General features: G+C 49.1%; 1 protein-coding gene across 4 annotated transcripts in view; it reads right to left on the bottom strand.

Moving 5' to 3' along the window:
- The window catches only part of fbxl17 (F-box and leucine-rich repeat protein 17), a 166,677-nt gene that overhangs the window by 49,521 nt on the left and 101,640 nt on the right, over positions 1-15,516 (bottom strand). For all 4 annotated transcript variants that reach the window (XM_040195707.2, XM_040195705.2, XM_078087206.1 and 1 more), the window contains exon 9: positions 7,002-7,078. In XM_040195707.2, the coding sequence (XP_040051641.2) occupies positions 7,002-7,078 (77 nt within the window). The remainder of the gene's footprint in view (positions 1-7,001; positions 7,079-15,516) is intronic.

The following is a 15,516-nucleotide window of genomic DNA, read 5'->3' as shown; positions in this document are numbered from 1 at the left end:
TTAGTAAACTGACTTGTCTGGTGAAAGTGAGGCTTTCTTTCACTGTAAATTGAACGTATTTTGGGTATTTGGAACAGTTGGTTTGACAATAATACGTCATAATCACTTGACATCATAAGAAAACAATGAGTATATTTATTAAAATTGAATTGAATAGTTATTTGCAGCTCCTTGATAACACGGGCCCCAAGTCCAGCTCTGAGCTCGGTGTGATGCAGCTTTGTTTAGCTCAGGTACTCTCATTGATTTGCAGAGATAATAACCCACTTTACGAGTCTTTGCCATCACCCTATCCAGTAGCACTCTGCAGCATACGTTACGCTCTCCCTCTCTCGCCTGCACGCCGCCTCTCCTCGCCGTCGAGGAGATATCAGCAGATGAATTTCCCTCGATGAGGCCGTTTCTGTGCGCTTCTGCTCCGTTGGCTTTCGGGGGCATTGGCGTGATGCGTTAAAGGCTCAGTGGAGTTGGCTTCCCCTGGTGTCACTGTTTTTGCGTTTGATGGAAGCCATGTCTGACAGGTTTGTGCTGGGTCGGGACTCTTTAATATTGAAGTTTCCAGGGGGATGAAAGTCATATGCATCTCCAGGACCGCAAAGATAATATGCAGACATTCCTAATCTCCCGTGGGGCGGTTGATTCGTTCTCAAATAGATCCAAACTGTGTCATTGTTTTGGAAATAGTTTTCTGTTCCTGTTAAAAACAGTCTCATTGAAAGAAAAAAAAAAAAAAACAGATCGTGAAAACATCCCCTGTCCAAACAGAACCGCATAAACAAGAAACCACAACCTTTCCCTTATTCGACACACCCGCGCACACACACACATGTAGCTAAACACCACAACACTCACAGTGGACACACGCAGACACACAAAGATTGTTTATTGACTTGGACCCCCCCCCCACTTGCACCCCGCATAAATCTGCAGCACTGCTTTGCGCATTTTAATCGACTGCTTTAAGAGTTACATTATTTACCTACTGGATGGCAGACAGAGAGGAGCAAACAAGCTATTACACTATCTAAGTTTACATCACATTATGTTTCACAGCGCTCAGCTGGGTGGTGAATCACTGCTCCGTCAACAAACCGGATGGAGGGAAAACACACAAGCGCTGGAGGAGAAATAGAGCTGTGAAAGAGAAAGTAAAAGATAGGAGGGGATGTTTCCAACGTTCCATCGATATCAGATTTGATCATTTAAATGCAACAATCCTCACACCCTTTACGGATGTGTTTCCAACATCTCAATCCATGAGATGCAAACCACCGCTTCCACCAAAATGGATATCGTGCTGAATGCTTCGCCAAATAGAGCAGAATAATAAAAAAAATTAAAAAAAATGAACACCGGCTCAAAGCAACTCTTGAGCCTCGAGTGTACACTTAATGGCCTCGCCACAGTGGATCAGAGAGCCAAACAATCACAGGTCGGTAGGATAGTTACCCTGCTGCTTCAGCTGCTTTTATGCAAAGTAACCTTTTTTACCCTTTGTTAAAAAATGTTAAAAAGCACTGAGATACTCTGCGAAGCGAGTGTGTACTCAAATCTCCCCAGCGTCAAAGGGAGAGCTGTTTAATCACACAAAAGCTCACACGGAGGCATGTAAACAAGAGGCGAGCGGCACAAATACACACACACACACGGGGAGGGAGGGGGGGTTGGGCGAACACATACAGCCATACTTCATTCTGTAGGTTCCCCTAAAGGCGGCGGGGAAGCCCATCCATCCATCAGCGCTCCGTACGTTTAAAGAAAAGCGCCTCGGATGAAAGCGAGAGCTGAGAGACGAATGGAGAGAGAGATAGGAGGAGAGACGGGAGACGGGCGGAGGAGAGGCTATTTTTTTTTAGCGTGAAGAAAATAATGTAGACGCGTGTTAATTATGTGAGAGGTATAAGGGGGAGGCGAGGTGCTCCAATAAGAGAATAAGACGCTAAGAATTGAATGACAGCAATAATCTCACAAGCTGACGGATGGGTAAATACAGATGGACACAGCAATGAAACGCTCAATCTCAGGAGCTCAGTCCTTCTTCTGCAACAACACAACACAATCACAACAGTCTGGAAGATGGGCTGTCGCTGTCAAGATGTATTATTAGGTGCAATATACTTGCACAGCAGGAGGAAAGTGTGATCATGAAGTATTTGATAACGCCATAATGCCACAGGAGGAACCTGTAGGATTCATTTACAGCTGTTCATCGTTCACTTATTTCTACTTTGTGGCCGAGGTTTTTCCCCGCCAAATTGTTTGGTCTGCAGGTGGCTCAAAATATCGAACGTAACATAATCGTAGTCGGCACAGAACCCGAGTGTGAACTCAAGTTACTGAGAGGAACTTCTAACTGATAATACTGATTCCTGTATGACTTTCATCAGGAAAAGGAGACTTTGCGCTAAGGCACCATGAACTATTAAATATATAATCGGGGTTCCAAAAAAAAAAAGCTTAGCTTATTATATTCTGGTTGTATGTGGATTCAAAGTGCTCGCATTCTTTGGATAGCATCCAGCCGAGAGGACACGGTGCCCGTGTGAGACATGGTGGTGAATGCCAGTCACCAAACACTGTCTGTGCAGTACCTGAATAGGACTTTGACTTCCTTTAGAGTGAAAGCCTGTAATAATCCCTCCCACTTGGCAAGTCTAAAGCCGCTCTGCTGGAAGTCCTCTAAAAGCAGAGCGAAGCTCCTTCTTTTCTTCCCCCCTTTTTCGCGCTCGTACACATCGTCTCCCACAGGTGTCTCGCTCCATCTCGCATTCACACGGATGCACACGGGAGGCCGTGACTGACAAGGTGAGGGCGCGCGGGTGAAAGAGGAGAATTACCATATGTAAAGAACCGAGGTGCCGAGGTCGGCCTTCTTTGTCTGTGGGTGAAGCGGGACGGGCCTCATGGGATACAATGGGCGCGGGGAGATGTGCACGGAGGCCATTAAAGGCTACAGACGTAGCAGGACGTGACAGGCGGCAAGGAGGTCTCACTGTCTACCCAGGTGCGCTCCCTAGACGCGGCGAGGACTCCCTGCTGAGGACGGGGGGGCGGCGTGGTGATCCCATGAGCGATGGGAGCCACGGCGAGTGGGGTTTCTCATCAGGATCAGCTTTCACACCAATGTTATGGTGGTGCTTTTATTTCACATAGGGAGGTGTGGGCACGAGGAACTCAGCTGGTCATTAAGTGATAGTTTAAATATATACATATTTTAGGGGGAAACTATGGTGAGGTACTGAAGGGTATTGGAAGAAAAGGCGAAAATATATTTGGTAGTTCAAACCTTTCTTTACATAACTCACTTAGAAACATCTTCAGCTTGATGAAAAGCTGAAAAATTTCAACATACAATCACTGGATGTGCAGGGAACCAGCAGTAGTAAACTAAACTAAGATTCCAGCAAAGCAAATTATTTTTCAGTGGGAAATCATGAATTTGAATCCTTAATTTCCCCGATTATCTTTGATACTAAATAAATGCAGCAACAAACGGCCGTCTGGAGGTTTGACAAACTGCTCCGTGCGTACGAAAACATAAAGCCCCTCGCTGGGAGGCATCCGACTGCTGTTCGTGGCGTTAGCAGATGTGCTTCCTTGCTTCAACTCGATGGTGACATGGTCCTGTTTGGGTTTTCGGCCGGCAGCTGCTGTTCCCTGGGGCGGCGGCAGTGAGAACCGGACCGGCCGACTCTCCCCGCTGATGACAGCTTTGACACACGGGGGCTGTGCACGTGTCATTGTGCGCCGACAGAGTGCGTAAATGTCAGGGAATTTACAAGAATGCCACGGAAGTAGAACAGACGAAGCACTCATCACAAATAAACGAGTAAATGTTTAACTGCATCTTTCATTATTCATCATCAATCATTAGTTACAGATGTCCTAATCTCACACATCATGCAAATCGCTGCATCCAGGTGTTTAAACCGTCTCCACGCTACCAGGGATACAAGCAGCACGTTATTCAAACTAATCAGTTTTCTCTCCTTCTCCTTTAATGACCGATCGAGGACTCTAGGAAGTTTGTCTTATTTGTTCTCACAGAACTAATAGGCCTTTCAGTAAGATCGTTACAAGATCTGTCCTCGCTTTTTTTCCCCCTCTTGTTTCGTCTTCCTCACCTAATAATCTGCGAAACCATCTGTGCTGAGAGTAAAATGACACGTTGCCCAGCCCTCTCTTTCTGTCATCCAGGCCTGTCTGTATGTCTCTCTGTCCATCATCAAAGCGCCTATAAAAATCACACAGGAAGCAACGAGCTGGGAGGAAAGGGGAGGAGGGGGGCGGGAGGGACAGAACACTCAAACGTCGGAGGCTTGTGGACGTCTCCAATGCACTCGGAGAGGCCATTAATAAAAATAATTAGCGCAGGAGATGGGAAGAAGAAAAAAAAAACATTGGGGCCAGCTTGGCTGATGTAAAATCGCATTTCTGTTATTAAATTTATCAGGAGGCTGAGGCAGGAAATCCACCAATCATTTTGTTGTAGAACAGGCATCGCTATCATGGAAGAACACGTATGTACACACACACACACACACACACACACACACGCTGATCGTATCATCGGCCAGAGGGAGCCGTGGGGGTCATTAGTGAAGAAGAAGATCAGATATCAGCAATTAATCTTGGTCAAAATGATTAGAGAGACTCACAGAGAGAGAGAGAGAGAGAGAGAGAGAGAGAGAGAGAGAGAGAGAGAGAGAGAGAGAGAGAGAGAGAGAGAGAGAGAGAGAGAGAGAGAGAGAGAGAGAGAGAGAGAGAGAGAGAGAGAGAGAGAGAGAGAGAGAGAGAGAGAGAGAGAGAGAGAGAGGGAGAGGGAGGGGGTTATTAAGGGGGGGCTCGGCTGTGTGCATTCCTGGTTAAATGTACAATTGTGATGTCGATGTCATTCATCAAACACGCCCACGTAGCGTTAACACACACACACACACACACACACGGGAGCGAGCGCAGTCGGGGCTCAGGGTCAGAGAGGTCGGGGTGATTATCGTCACTGTAACTCACACAAGGCGGCCGCACGCTGTAGTCGGGTTGGCGGTGAATCATCGGTCTGCACTCCGTGGCAACGCCCGTGAAATTATTACAACGTCGTGGGACAAACCTCTGACAGTAAAGCGAGCGGCATTAAGCCAGTGAGCCTTCACAGATGCCGTAGGTGATCTTTGGACACGTGTGCACTTAATAGCCTGTGCATTGAGTTATCCAACAAACACTATTTTGCAATGGCCGTAGCTAACGGCACTGTAGCTTCAAAAGTCAACGGTCAAAGTGAAAAGCCGCCACCCACAAATCACGGGCAAACTTCAAACATGGCAGTTGTTATAATGCTCAGACCCCGGTGATGAGCAAAGAGCGTGCAGCAACAGCAAACTCGCAGGTAGCCCATCCGATCATCGATGACGCTGTCCAAGTAACCCGAGTGGAATAACTGGACGTCCCAAGATGTCGCCCCATTCACCGCTCGCATACAGGCCAGAACCAATTTACAGGCTGCTGCCAGAAGCTATTCCAGAGCATCCGCACTAAAGACTTCCTCGCTTCACTTCCCGCTGGCGCCCAGTTCTGAGGCATTCAATCAATAAACACAACTGGAAAAATCCAGAAAGGGCAGCAGGAGAGAGACGGAGAGCCGAGTCGGACAAGCTGAACAATTGAGCCGGCAGCAGGTCTCCATGAATATGAATGTGCACGTGCTCAAGGCCACATCACACGCCGGCCGCAGCGTGGAAAGGTCCAAATGCAGCTTCGCACGAGTCAAGTTCATCAGTACATCACACACACACACACACACACACACACGTCTCAATGGACTTTGCAGGCCCGCACAAAAAAGCAGCCCCCGGAGCCGGCTAAGCTCCCCGAGCTCGCACGGAAACGTCAAAGGACTAGCAAGCAGAAGGCTTCCTCGTCTCTTATCTCAGAAGTCCCTTTGTGCACCTTTCCGATAGGCTTATTGTTCAGAAGGACATTATCAAACACAAAAAGCAGGTATAAAGCCCAACCATCAAAAGCACAGGCTGCTTACTTTATTCGGGTCAAAATCACCTTATTATGGGGCCGAAAACGGCACGGGGCCTTTAGTTTGTTACCTCTCAGTCTTTGTGTACATGTGAATAGTTGTTTTATTTAGACTTCAGTAAAAAATAAAATCTCTGAATCAAAATTTAAATCAAACATACCGAACAATTCCCAGTTAGATTTTCGTCTTTAAGTGGATCGGCAATGCTATGTGTTATCTCGTGTACCTCTTCAAAATATAAGAGCCACACAGCTGCTGGCTTTCATCTGAGGAGCTTGCAGAGAACACAGACACTCCGACAAACACACACACACACACACACACACACACACACATCCGCTCTGCAACCACTAAACAGACAAGCGGCGCCGCTCGGGGAGTCAAATAACTCAGGCAGGCCTCCGTTACTCAGCGTGGCCACTCCTGGTCGCTTCAGCGCTCCAACCGTGCACAGCACTGGCGCTGATGAAAGAATCGAATACTCTGCAAAACACGAGGCCCAATGGAATCGGGCGATGCACGGGGGAGGTACGGGCGGCCTGTCAGCGGGCTGCGAGGGAAGACGGCACGGACGTCTCCTGGCAGACAACACATACACATCCGATCCACAAAACAGAAGCAAAACGCATAGAAACGGCGCCCCGCCACACACACTGCGAGAACAACGCCGCTCCAGAACATGGTGCGCTTGTGAAAATCCCCCACTGTTGACCGGGTTCGGAATCAGAAACATTTATGTTTTAAATTAGACTGCGGCCGTGAACATCTACCGACTGCACTAAAGAGACCAAAAGAACATCACTTTGTGCCGCGTCAAACTTTTCAATAACATTTTTACTGTTTGCGGGTCTCGCGAGGGAGTCGTAAAGAAACAAATGAGCCCTGAATTGTGGTAGCGGCTCCGCGTAATAACGCTTGTGATGATAATGGTCGGAGGTTGACTGCAACAAAGGGACAGTGATTGAAAGTATCCTACCGTGGTCTGTGATTTTACAGGACACGAGGTAAAGCTCCTTCAGGCTGCGGCCCTCCTTGGCGATGATTTCCACGCACCTGCAGGGAAAAACACACACATAGAGAAAGAGAACAAATGTTTAAAGCCTGAGCTGCCACACACACACACACACACACACACACACACAGGGTTGCAAGGTTAAACAGTATTGCTGAAGGGGTCACAACACACATATATTCACAAACGTCAATAATTAAACTCCTGATCCGAAACTCCTCCAGAGTGAGAAGTGTGCACCAACGTGGGTGTTTTTTTTCTGCACGTGAATGTACACACACACACACACACACACACACACACACACACACACACACACACACACACACACAGAGCGAGCGAGGGCTTCAAAGAGGTGTATCTGCATGCAGCCCAGTGCCTGAGCCCAAAAGACCTACAGAGTGTGTGTGTGTGTGTGTGTGTGTGTGTGTGTGTGTGTGTAAAGGGGTGGAGGAAGGTGCCTCCACTGGGGAGGACAAAAAGGAAGATCAGAGTCTCTGTATCAAATGATTCTCTTTAAATGCCTCTAATGAGAGGAGTGTGTGCAACAACTAGATTTTGATCTACACATTTGACCTATTAACCTTCAGGAGCTAATGTTTGGATATTCGTGCCGCGGTTTCATCATGAATATTTATGAGACAGAAATGAGACAAGCACACACACACGAGTACTATGCTACAATATAAAGCAGAGAGTGATAAAAGAGGATGTTGAGCTGTCTTCCATCATTGCGCTTCATGTCAAAGTTAAAAAGGGAACAGCATTGTGCACTGAGCTTTCACGCAACATGACTGACAACCGCATTGCTAATTTCCACCTGCGATCCACTGGCAACGCGGGCCGAGCCTGATGCTTCTTGAGAGAATCTGAGCTCCTCTGCTTTCATGTTTTTTTTATGCCCCGTCCTGACTGTCGAGCAAATAACAGGAGTGAAAATAGGATGCAGATCAACAGGGAATCCGGTTCCCTGTTATGATGCGTGCGTGTTTTTCGTGCCCCCGGGATCCACTGTGGATGACGCGATTCATGCGACGTGTGACATATCACACATGCCGGATCAAGAAAAGATACGACGCCAGTGGGGGAGAAGTTAAAAATGTGTCATAGACCTCTAGATTTCTACAAAACCTGTTTTGTGAGGGGAACGGAAGCTGTTGAAAAGTGCACTGGCCTCTCTGCTTTAGTTCACTCGGCTGCATCTCCATATTGCACATTTTCATTACATTTCCTGTCGCGGTGGCCCTGCGAGCCTCTCCGTGTTTTCAAGGGGTTTGTTTTTTTTCCTAGCCTTCATTGTCCTCCCACCGCCGCCTGTTTATCTCCCCCCCATCCTCTTTTTATTCAATCTTTCTCTCTTTCTGAGAAAAAAAAACTCCACCCTTGAAAACGGAGAAAGACCTGTTGCAATGTGTCATCCTGTGGGAAGCCTGAGATTAGATTCGGCTCGGGCCGGCAGCGTCACAATATGGCGCCTTGCGTCTCGGGGTTGTGGCATTATAGCTGCTAATGAATGAAAGCGCTGGGGAGCGTCGGTGAGGAAACAAGATAAGAAGGCGGTAGCGATTCGGGGGGGGGGGGGGGGGCGCCGCCAAGGAAAAAGTGCAATCCTCTGGGACCTTGCTACACTCTGCCGGCGTCCCCGGGGTCAGAGCACAGAGCAATTAGATCAGACATCAATGAATGATGGCGGCAGCGGGGGAGAGAAGAACCCAGTGCAGCAGGAAACAGAGGTGGAACCTCTATGCAGTCGCTGAGGGTTAACCGGAGACAGAGGGGGGGGGATCTAAGGGAGCAAGGGAGAAGGAGAGGAAAGGGTAACAGGCCATTAATAAGGCCGGAGGGAGGCAATGTGAGCGGACGGAGGCCGCAGCAGTGGCGGCGTTTGGATCACCTGGCCGAGGCACGGACGGCGCCACATGAAAAGGCCTCAGGCGAAGCAACAAGCTCCCTCCCACCTCCACTCGCACCCCACAAGCCCCCCTAGGCGGACATGAATTAGTGATCTCCTCGCTTCCAATAATGTAAAGCGCCTGTGAAAAAGGTGCCCGTTGCACACGGAGCGCATACTGAACATCAGGATGGAGGCGAGGCAGATAACGCCCCAGGAGAGGGGACAGCGGGTGGGACAGCGTGGCGAGGCGGCAGAGCCGGAGAAGCCGGTCGCTCCATGAGAGAGAGAGGAATGAGAAGTGGAAACGAAGAAGGATGAAGAGCAGGATTCGAGTGACAATGAGAGAAAGAAAAAACCTTGTCTTTCAGAGAGGGGAAGGAGGAACATGAAAAAGGAGGAGCGATGCCGAAGGTGCGTCTGACGGAGGATTAGGGGGAGAGGCTAATGAGGTGAGGAGGAGAAATGTGGAGGATCGAGGTGACGAAGATGAGGACACGCCGTGAGACGCCGACGAGTGGAAATACGGCGGAGGAAGAAAAGCAAAGAGGGGAAATTGGAGACAGGAGAACGTGTCATCGGTGAAGAAAGAAGTGCCGTGTAGAGGTAAAGTGGAGGAGGAGAGGAGGCAGACAGAACCAGATGACAGAAATGAAGGGGGAGGTTAATTAGGATGATTTTGAGGAGAAACGGAGAAACGTGCGAGGCGGCGGAGACGGGGAGGAAGTGACAATGGGGAGTGCGGTGAGAGGCTCTGGTGAATATCGCAGACGCCTAATGGAGCCTTTTGTTGCATCTGTGTGGCTACAAATACATACAACTCAAGGCCACTATGTTTTTTTCCCCTCCAATAAAACTGTCTCCTTGACAACAAAGACCTGGGTGTGAGATGACAGGCGGGGGGGGGTGAGGGGGGGGGGCATCGGGGTCGCCGCGTTTTGGCTCACTGTCACCACGAGAGGCGAGCGATAACTCCTCTCTCTCTCTCTCCAGCCCCTCATTGGAGTCTCGTACTAACAGTCTCGGTTCGGCTCTGGGCGCGTCCTGGATTTGAGGGGATTTCTGTACCTTAAACATAAACTCGGCACACATTTTATATCTAAATTGAATCACTGGAGCCACACAACTGGACCTGGAGGGCTTTGCTTTACCTTAAAGCATATTTTATCTGTAATTGTGTTTTGCTGCAAGCCAGATGATGCTGCCAGCCAAAGAATTTAGCCTTTGTTCGACTCTAAAGGATAAGAGGCTGCATTAGGAGTCCGCAAAAATAAAAGAGACTCGAAGTCCAAAGTGATACATCGCCCGTACGACTGTAATGAGCGAAAAAGGTTTTTACTTAATAACCAAGGTAACATTTTTCAGAGCACCTGTAACCCAAAGTCGCACTTAAATGATCTCGCTGAAACAGAGCAGAGCCGATGCAGCTATATATTTTCAATAGCATTAGAAGAGAGAACTGTAACTTGCGTTGCTGATAGACGACTGCTCTTGACTTAGAGTTTCTCATGAGAAAACGCAATCGTATTGCTTTGGAACCATGGTAACCACATCGGCGCTGATTCATCTTCTGATTGAGGGAAGCATTGTCCGGGGTCTTCACTTATGGACGAGGCCGTGAGGTACGGCGAGCTAAGTACCGTTAGTCAAGGTAGAAACGCACTTGTGGATGTTTTTCCCGTTTTTTATTTCCCAGAATGAAATTAGTTCTTGGACCACGTTTACCCGGCCTGTGCTCTTCACAGTGCATTAGCTCACTGAAATGCATTACTACTCATCTCTTGGTGGCAACAATATGAACAAACGTCGTCTATGTCATTGACGTACGCCGAGTAGCATCACAGCTAAGAGTTTGGGGGTTTTATAGCTCAGATACGATTCTAAATGGAGAAAAATAAATGTTGGAACAGCGTATTCAGTGGGTTTGAATGTGTTCCATAGTGAAGAAAAGGAAAATGTTCTTTCTAGTCAATGCCGCGGTGGAGATATAGAGACAGCAAGGGGCTCTAGCGGTCATCAACGTGTGACTTGACCAGTGTTGACCAGCACAAGCATGGAGAACCTGACCGACCGACCCGCAGAGTACAGCTTCGGTCTACGCTCCACGCCGCACTTCAAGCTCTACTGTTTAAAGCTCTGGAGTTTAAAGCTCTACTGTTCCCACACGGTTTATCTTGTCATTTCCTATTTGTGACCGGCATCTTTAAACGGTTATAAAACCGTCTCAATGATCCAAACTCGCTCGAGATCTCCTCTCTTTATGCAGCGTGCGTGCTAATGTGTCACTGGCCCCTTTGAGGCCAACACATGTCCAGGTGTTTGAAGCGGGTTCATTTGGTTTCATTATTACAACTGCTCTCATTCTTCCAATCCCCTCGCCAAACTATTTTCCACACACTGCAAAGAGCCCAGAGTGAGGCTCACCCAGGAGCTGTGGGACAAGAGAGGAGGGAGCGGGGGACGTTCGCTCCCTGTGTCCCTCCGAGGAGCGGCGTAATCGTTTTCCCGGAGGTATCCGGGCAGACAGGCAGCGAGGGGGGAAGAATAGGGGGCACAACTTGAGAGGAACCAGAGGTCCACGTTTATCACAAAGGCCGCAGACGCTCCTCCAGCCAAGCAACATGTGTAGCGCTTCCCTCTAGCTCGCCGATGACAATGGGCGCGCCGACAAAGAGGCTGCTGGGAGAGTCCGTGGCTGTAGGTGGGCACGCTAGCACGCCGCCGACCAACACGAGGCCCCGTCTCATCCCGCTCCTCGCGCGGCCCGCAATTACACGGCTGTCTCGCCACACAAAAGGAGCGGGGGAAATAGAAATGGATGATTTTCGAGGGAGGGGTATGGAGAAAGGCGGTTGAAGGTCTGGGGAGAGGTTGAGAACATAAAAGGGGGAGGAGGTGGGGGGAGGCAGCGATGACAGACGAGACCTCAGACTTCCATGGCCGTCTTTGGACTTAATGAAATGGAAGGGCGGAGCAGCGAGGATGAGGAGAGCAAAGCAAGACGGCGGGTGTGTTGGGGATGGGGGGGGGGGATACTTCTGAGAACGCTCTTGCAAAATGATTCCTGCTGTAAATTTTCTTTATATCGCCCATAAATCCATACAGAAGTGTGTATGGAAGCGTGGAACCTCAGACGATGTGCAACACAGAGTTTCTGGAATCCTCGGCACAAAAAAAAAGGGAACAAAAAAAAAGAGTTTTTTCATTGGGCTTGTATAAAGGGATATAAAAACATCCAATACCTCAAAAGAGCCTTTCAGTAAGCAAATAGTTCAGGAACAATCTTAAAATGGAGCGATCCATCCAACACTTTTATAGCTTTTGAAATTGCCGACCCCCCCCTGATGACATGAGCCCACTATTGTTGTGTTGCTGATTCGTGGTACAATTAAAGTTGTGTAACCTATTTGTTCAGTCACAATAAAATGACAGAAACACAGCAGCCAAGGCTGTGAGATACACTCAAACAGATAGGGGTACACAAGTGTGTGTGTGTGTGTGTGTGTGTGTAAGTGCGTGCACGTTCCAGTTGTCTAAATCAGGGTCTGCTCCGGCAATTAGGGCCTGGATGATTTCCCAGGCTAGTCTGCCGTACCCAGCGCTCAAATGAGAATCACATTCCTGTTGTGTTCCACCGCTGTTAATCATGTTTTTAAACTGCGGGGCACACCAGCAGCTTGTCATTGGCCTGCGTAAAAAAATGTGCCGATGAGGCCGTAACTGAAGAAGTAAATTCTCCTCATGCTCAACTTTCCTGTCCAACCACTGAACCGAGCAACTTTTCAAGTCGATGCAGCAAGCGGGAAGCGCAAACACAGAGGCCCTTATGTGTGCTGCCGTCTCCTCTCATCCGCGCCCCGGTTGGCGTGCCTACCTCACTCTTATAAGTAAAGACTTTATTGGTAGGGTAACGGTCACTAACACAAAACTTGGTTTTGCAGTATCAAAAACCCTTCTAGTGCTCCACGCTTGGCGGTAGCTTCAATGGAGAGACTGCAGAGGAGACGTGCTCCTGTGAACTGTGAGAACATGGCCTCTCAGCTGTTCTGCAGCTGTACATCATGTTGGAGCTCAAAGGTGCGAGAGGAGGTATGTGGAAGACTGTTCACCATTTGAACAAACCCATTTCTGAAAAGCAGGTGTCCATCACAAATTGACTAATCAACGAATTGTCCATCGGAAACTAGGCGGAGGGTCGTGGGCACATAAGCACTTTGTGAGGTTAAGTGGAAGCTTGTTGCCGTGCCAACGCTGACGGGCCTCTGCACAAGCAGCATTTGGAAGCAGCAAACTGTCCCCGGGCATCGCTCGCACGTGGACAGGTCTTTCCCTCTGCGTCCTGTGGCGTACCGTGGCAGCTTCCCAGAGGACATTTGCGCGCGAGGTACCGAGCTGTAAATGCACAAGCGGGGCTCGGCAGAGCAATGCCGTGCCCACTGCAGCCATGACACAATAAATAACTCCGGAGAAGATGAGCACTGCCCCGTGGCAGATGGCGATAAGACTTACAGCCTCAGGTCTGAGCTGACACTGTGTTCGTGCCTCCATGTGTGTGTGTCTCTGTGTGCAGAACAAACCGTTCAGGTCAGAGACGGTTACCTATGATAGATGTCACTGTGGAGGGAAGAAAAAAATAATAAAAACAGTGGACGCGTCTGCTTTCTTGGCATTTTTTCTGAAACATGCAGTCAGGTAGAACAGAGGGTCACTGCGTTTGGGTTTGATACCCGGAGCTTCAATTAGGCAATTTTTCAGATTTGGGTTTCTGAGCTTCTAAGATCTAATTAGATGTGGAACATTGTGTACACCAGCCTGCCAAAGTCTGCCAATGTTTACCCTTTCCATAAACTCACCTGTGACCCCAAGAATACGCCGCAGAATTTCCTTACAAACGTGACAGAATATCAGCAACGAGTAGCAGCTTACGATCAAATCAGGCTTCAGACACTCGGGGGAACGGGCATCCTGGGGAGTGATAAAACAAGGCGAGCGAGCCCCGCGGGGGACGCATGTCGGAACACTGCCTCTGCGGGCGCGTGGTGAGCGGAGAGCTAACCGCCGTGTTTACCAAAAGGCCTGACACAGTGGCACACGGTAACACACAGCGAACACCCTCCGCCCACGCAGCCGCCGCTAATTGCTCTGCACTTTGATTACCGCCATCTATTTTAATGAGAGCTTTGCCGAAGTCTCCCTCTCTGTGTGTCTGTCTTTCTGCCACGCGGGCGCGCAAAACACATCGCAACTGCGCGTGTGTGTGCGTGTGTGTGTGTGTGCGCGCGCGGCGCTATGATACGTGCACAGGCCGCAGAATGGCCCGGAGGACAATACAGCACGTTGTGTTTGTGCCGGTGGCAGGAAATTGCAACGTGTTCATTAGGCTAATGGATATGAAGAGGAAGGGAGGCCGGGAGTGGGGGAGGGAGGGGGGGAGGGGGTTGGATGGAGATGGGAGGTTTGGACGCCACTGAATTACACCACCAACAGACGCTGCGAAAAGGCCCAACAAGTCACACTGCAGCACGTAATTTCCTCGCCGCGATGATAGAGAGAGAAAGGCTTCCATCACACATACTGGCTTTAATTACGCGGCGTCTGCCTCACAAGTCGGGCTCCCGCTGAGAACCAATGAGCTGCCGCCTTTTCGGCGCAGCTGCTCACCGCTCCTTACTGCGGCTCGGCCGGGTGGACCGGGCTTCATTAGGATTACAGAATCCTGCGGACACACAGACACACCGGGACGACGAAGCCCAATCAATGGCCTCACACTGTTCTAAAGACTCTGGGAGAGCAGAAACAGTAGGTACCGAGGTGGACAGGGTGTCTGATCGATTGAGAGAGAGGATGTGTGCTTTCCAACGCGGCTTCCATCCTCCCTTATTATTTTACTCAGCATCTCCAGCATCTCCTCCTCAAGTCACAACATTTTGTATTTCTTGGATATGGCTACGCCACAAACACGAGCAGAATGCACATCAAGGGCAAGTGAAAGCGACGGACGGCAGAAGAGAAAACATAACAACAGACACAGAAGAGAGGAGGAGTTTGAGAGAGAGAGAGAACATTAAGGGGATGCAGAGCGACAACCGCAGCGCGAACCACAGCTATGCCGGATCACATGGTCACACTCTGTCCCGTCCCTTTACGAGATGTTCAGTCCTCCATGAAACTAGTCCAGCATGTTCAGCGTCATCAGTACACACACACGCTCACTGTGGTGGAACATTATTTTACCCGCAGCTGAAAAGATCATAAATAATATGTATGATGATATTTTGTCATGCCAAACTTGTCTTTTAGAACTTTTATTCTTGCAGGAGGAGGTGCAGTCGTCCCAAGGAGCCTGTAGAAGAGTAGTCAGCTGCTGCCTTGATCACAAGCGCTACAAGGACAGCTTGTGATATCCTGCACACAGTCAACTCCAACTCACAGATATATTTATGTGAGTATATGCGAGTTTGGGAAAAGTTCAATTTCATTCCACGTGTGATTAAAACTTGAATTTTCACAGCTGGGATGAACCTGGAGCTGCTTGCTCACACACACACACACACACACACACACACACACACACACACACACACACAC

Source organism: Gasterosteus aculeatus, chromosome 13 (assembly GCF_964276395.1).
Source record: "Gasterosteus aculeatus chromosome 13, fGasAcu3.hap1.1, whole genome shotgun sequence".
NCBI classification, from domain to species: Eukaryota; Metazoa; Chordata; class Actinopteri; order Perciformes; family Gasterosteidae; genus Gasterosteus; species Gasterosteus aculeatus.
This window is presented reverse-complemented; position numbering and strand designations above follow the sequence as displayed.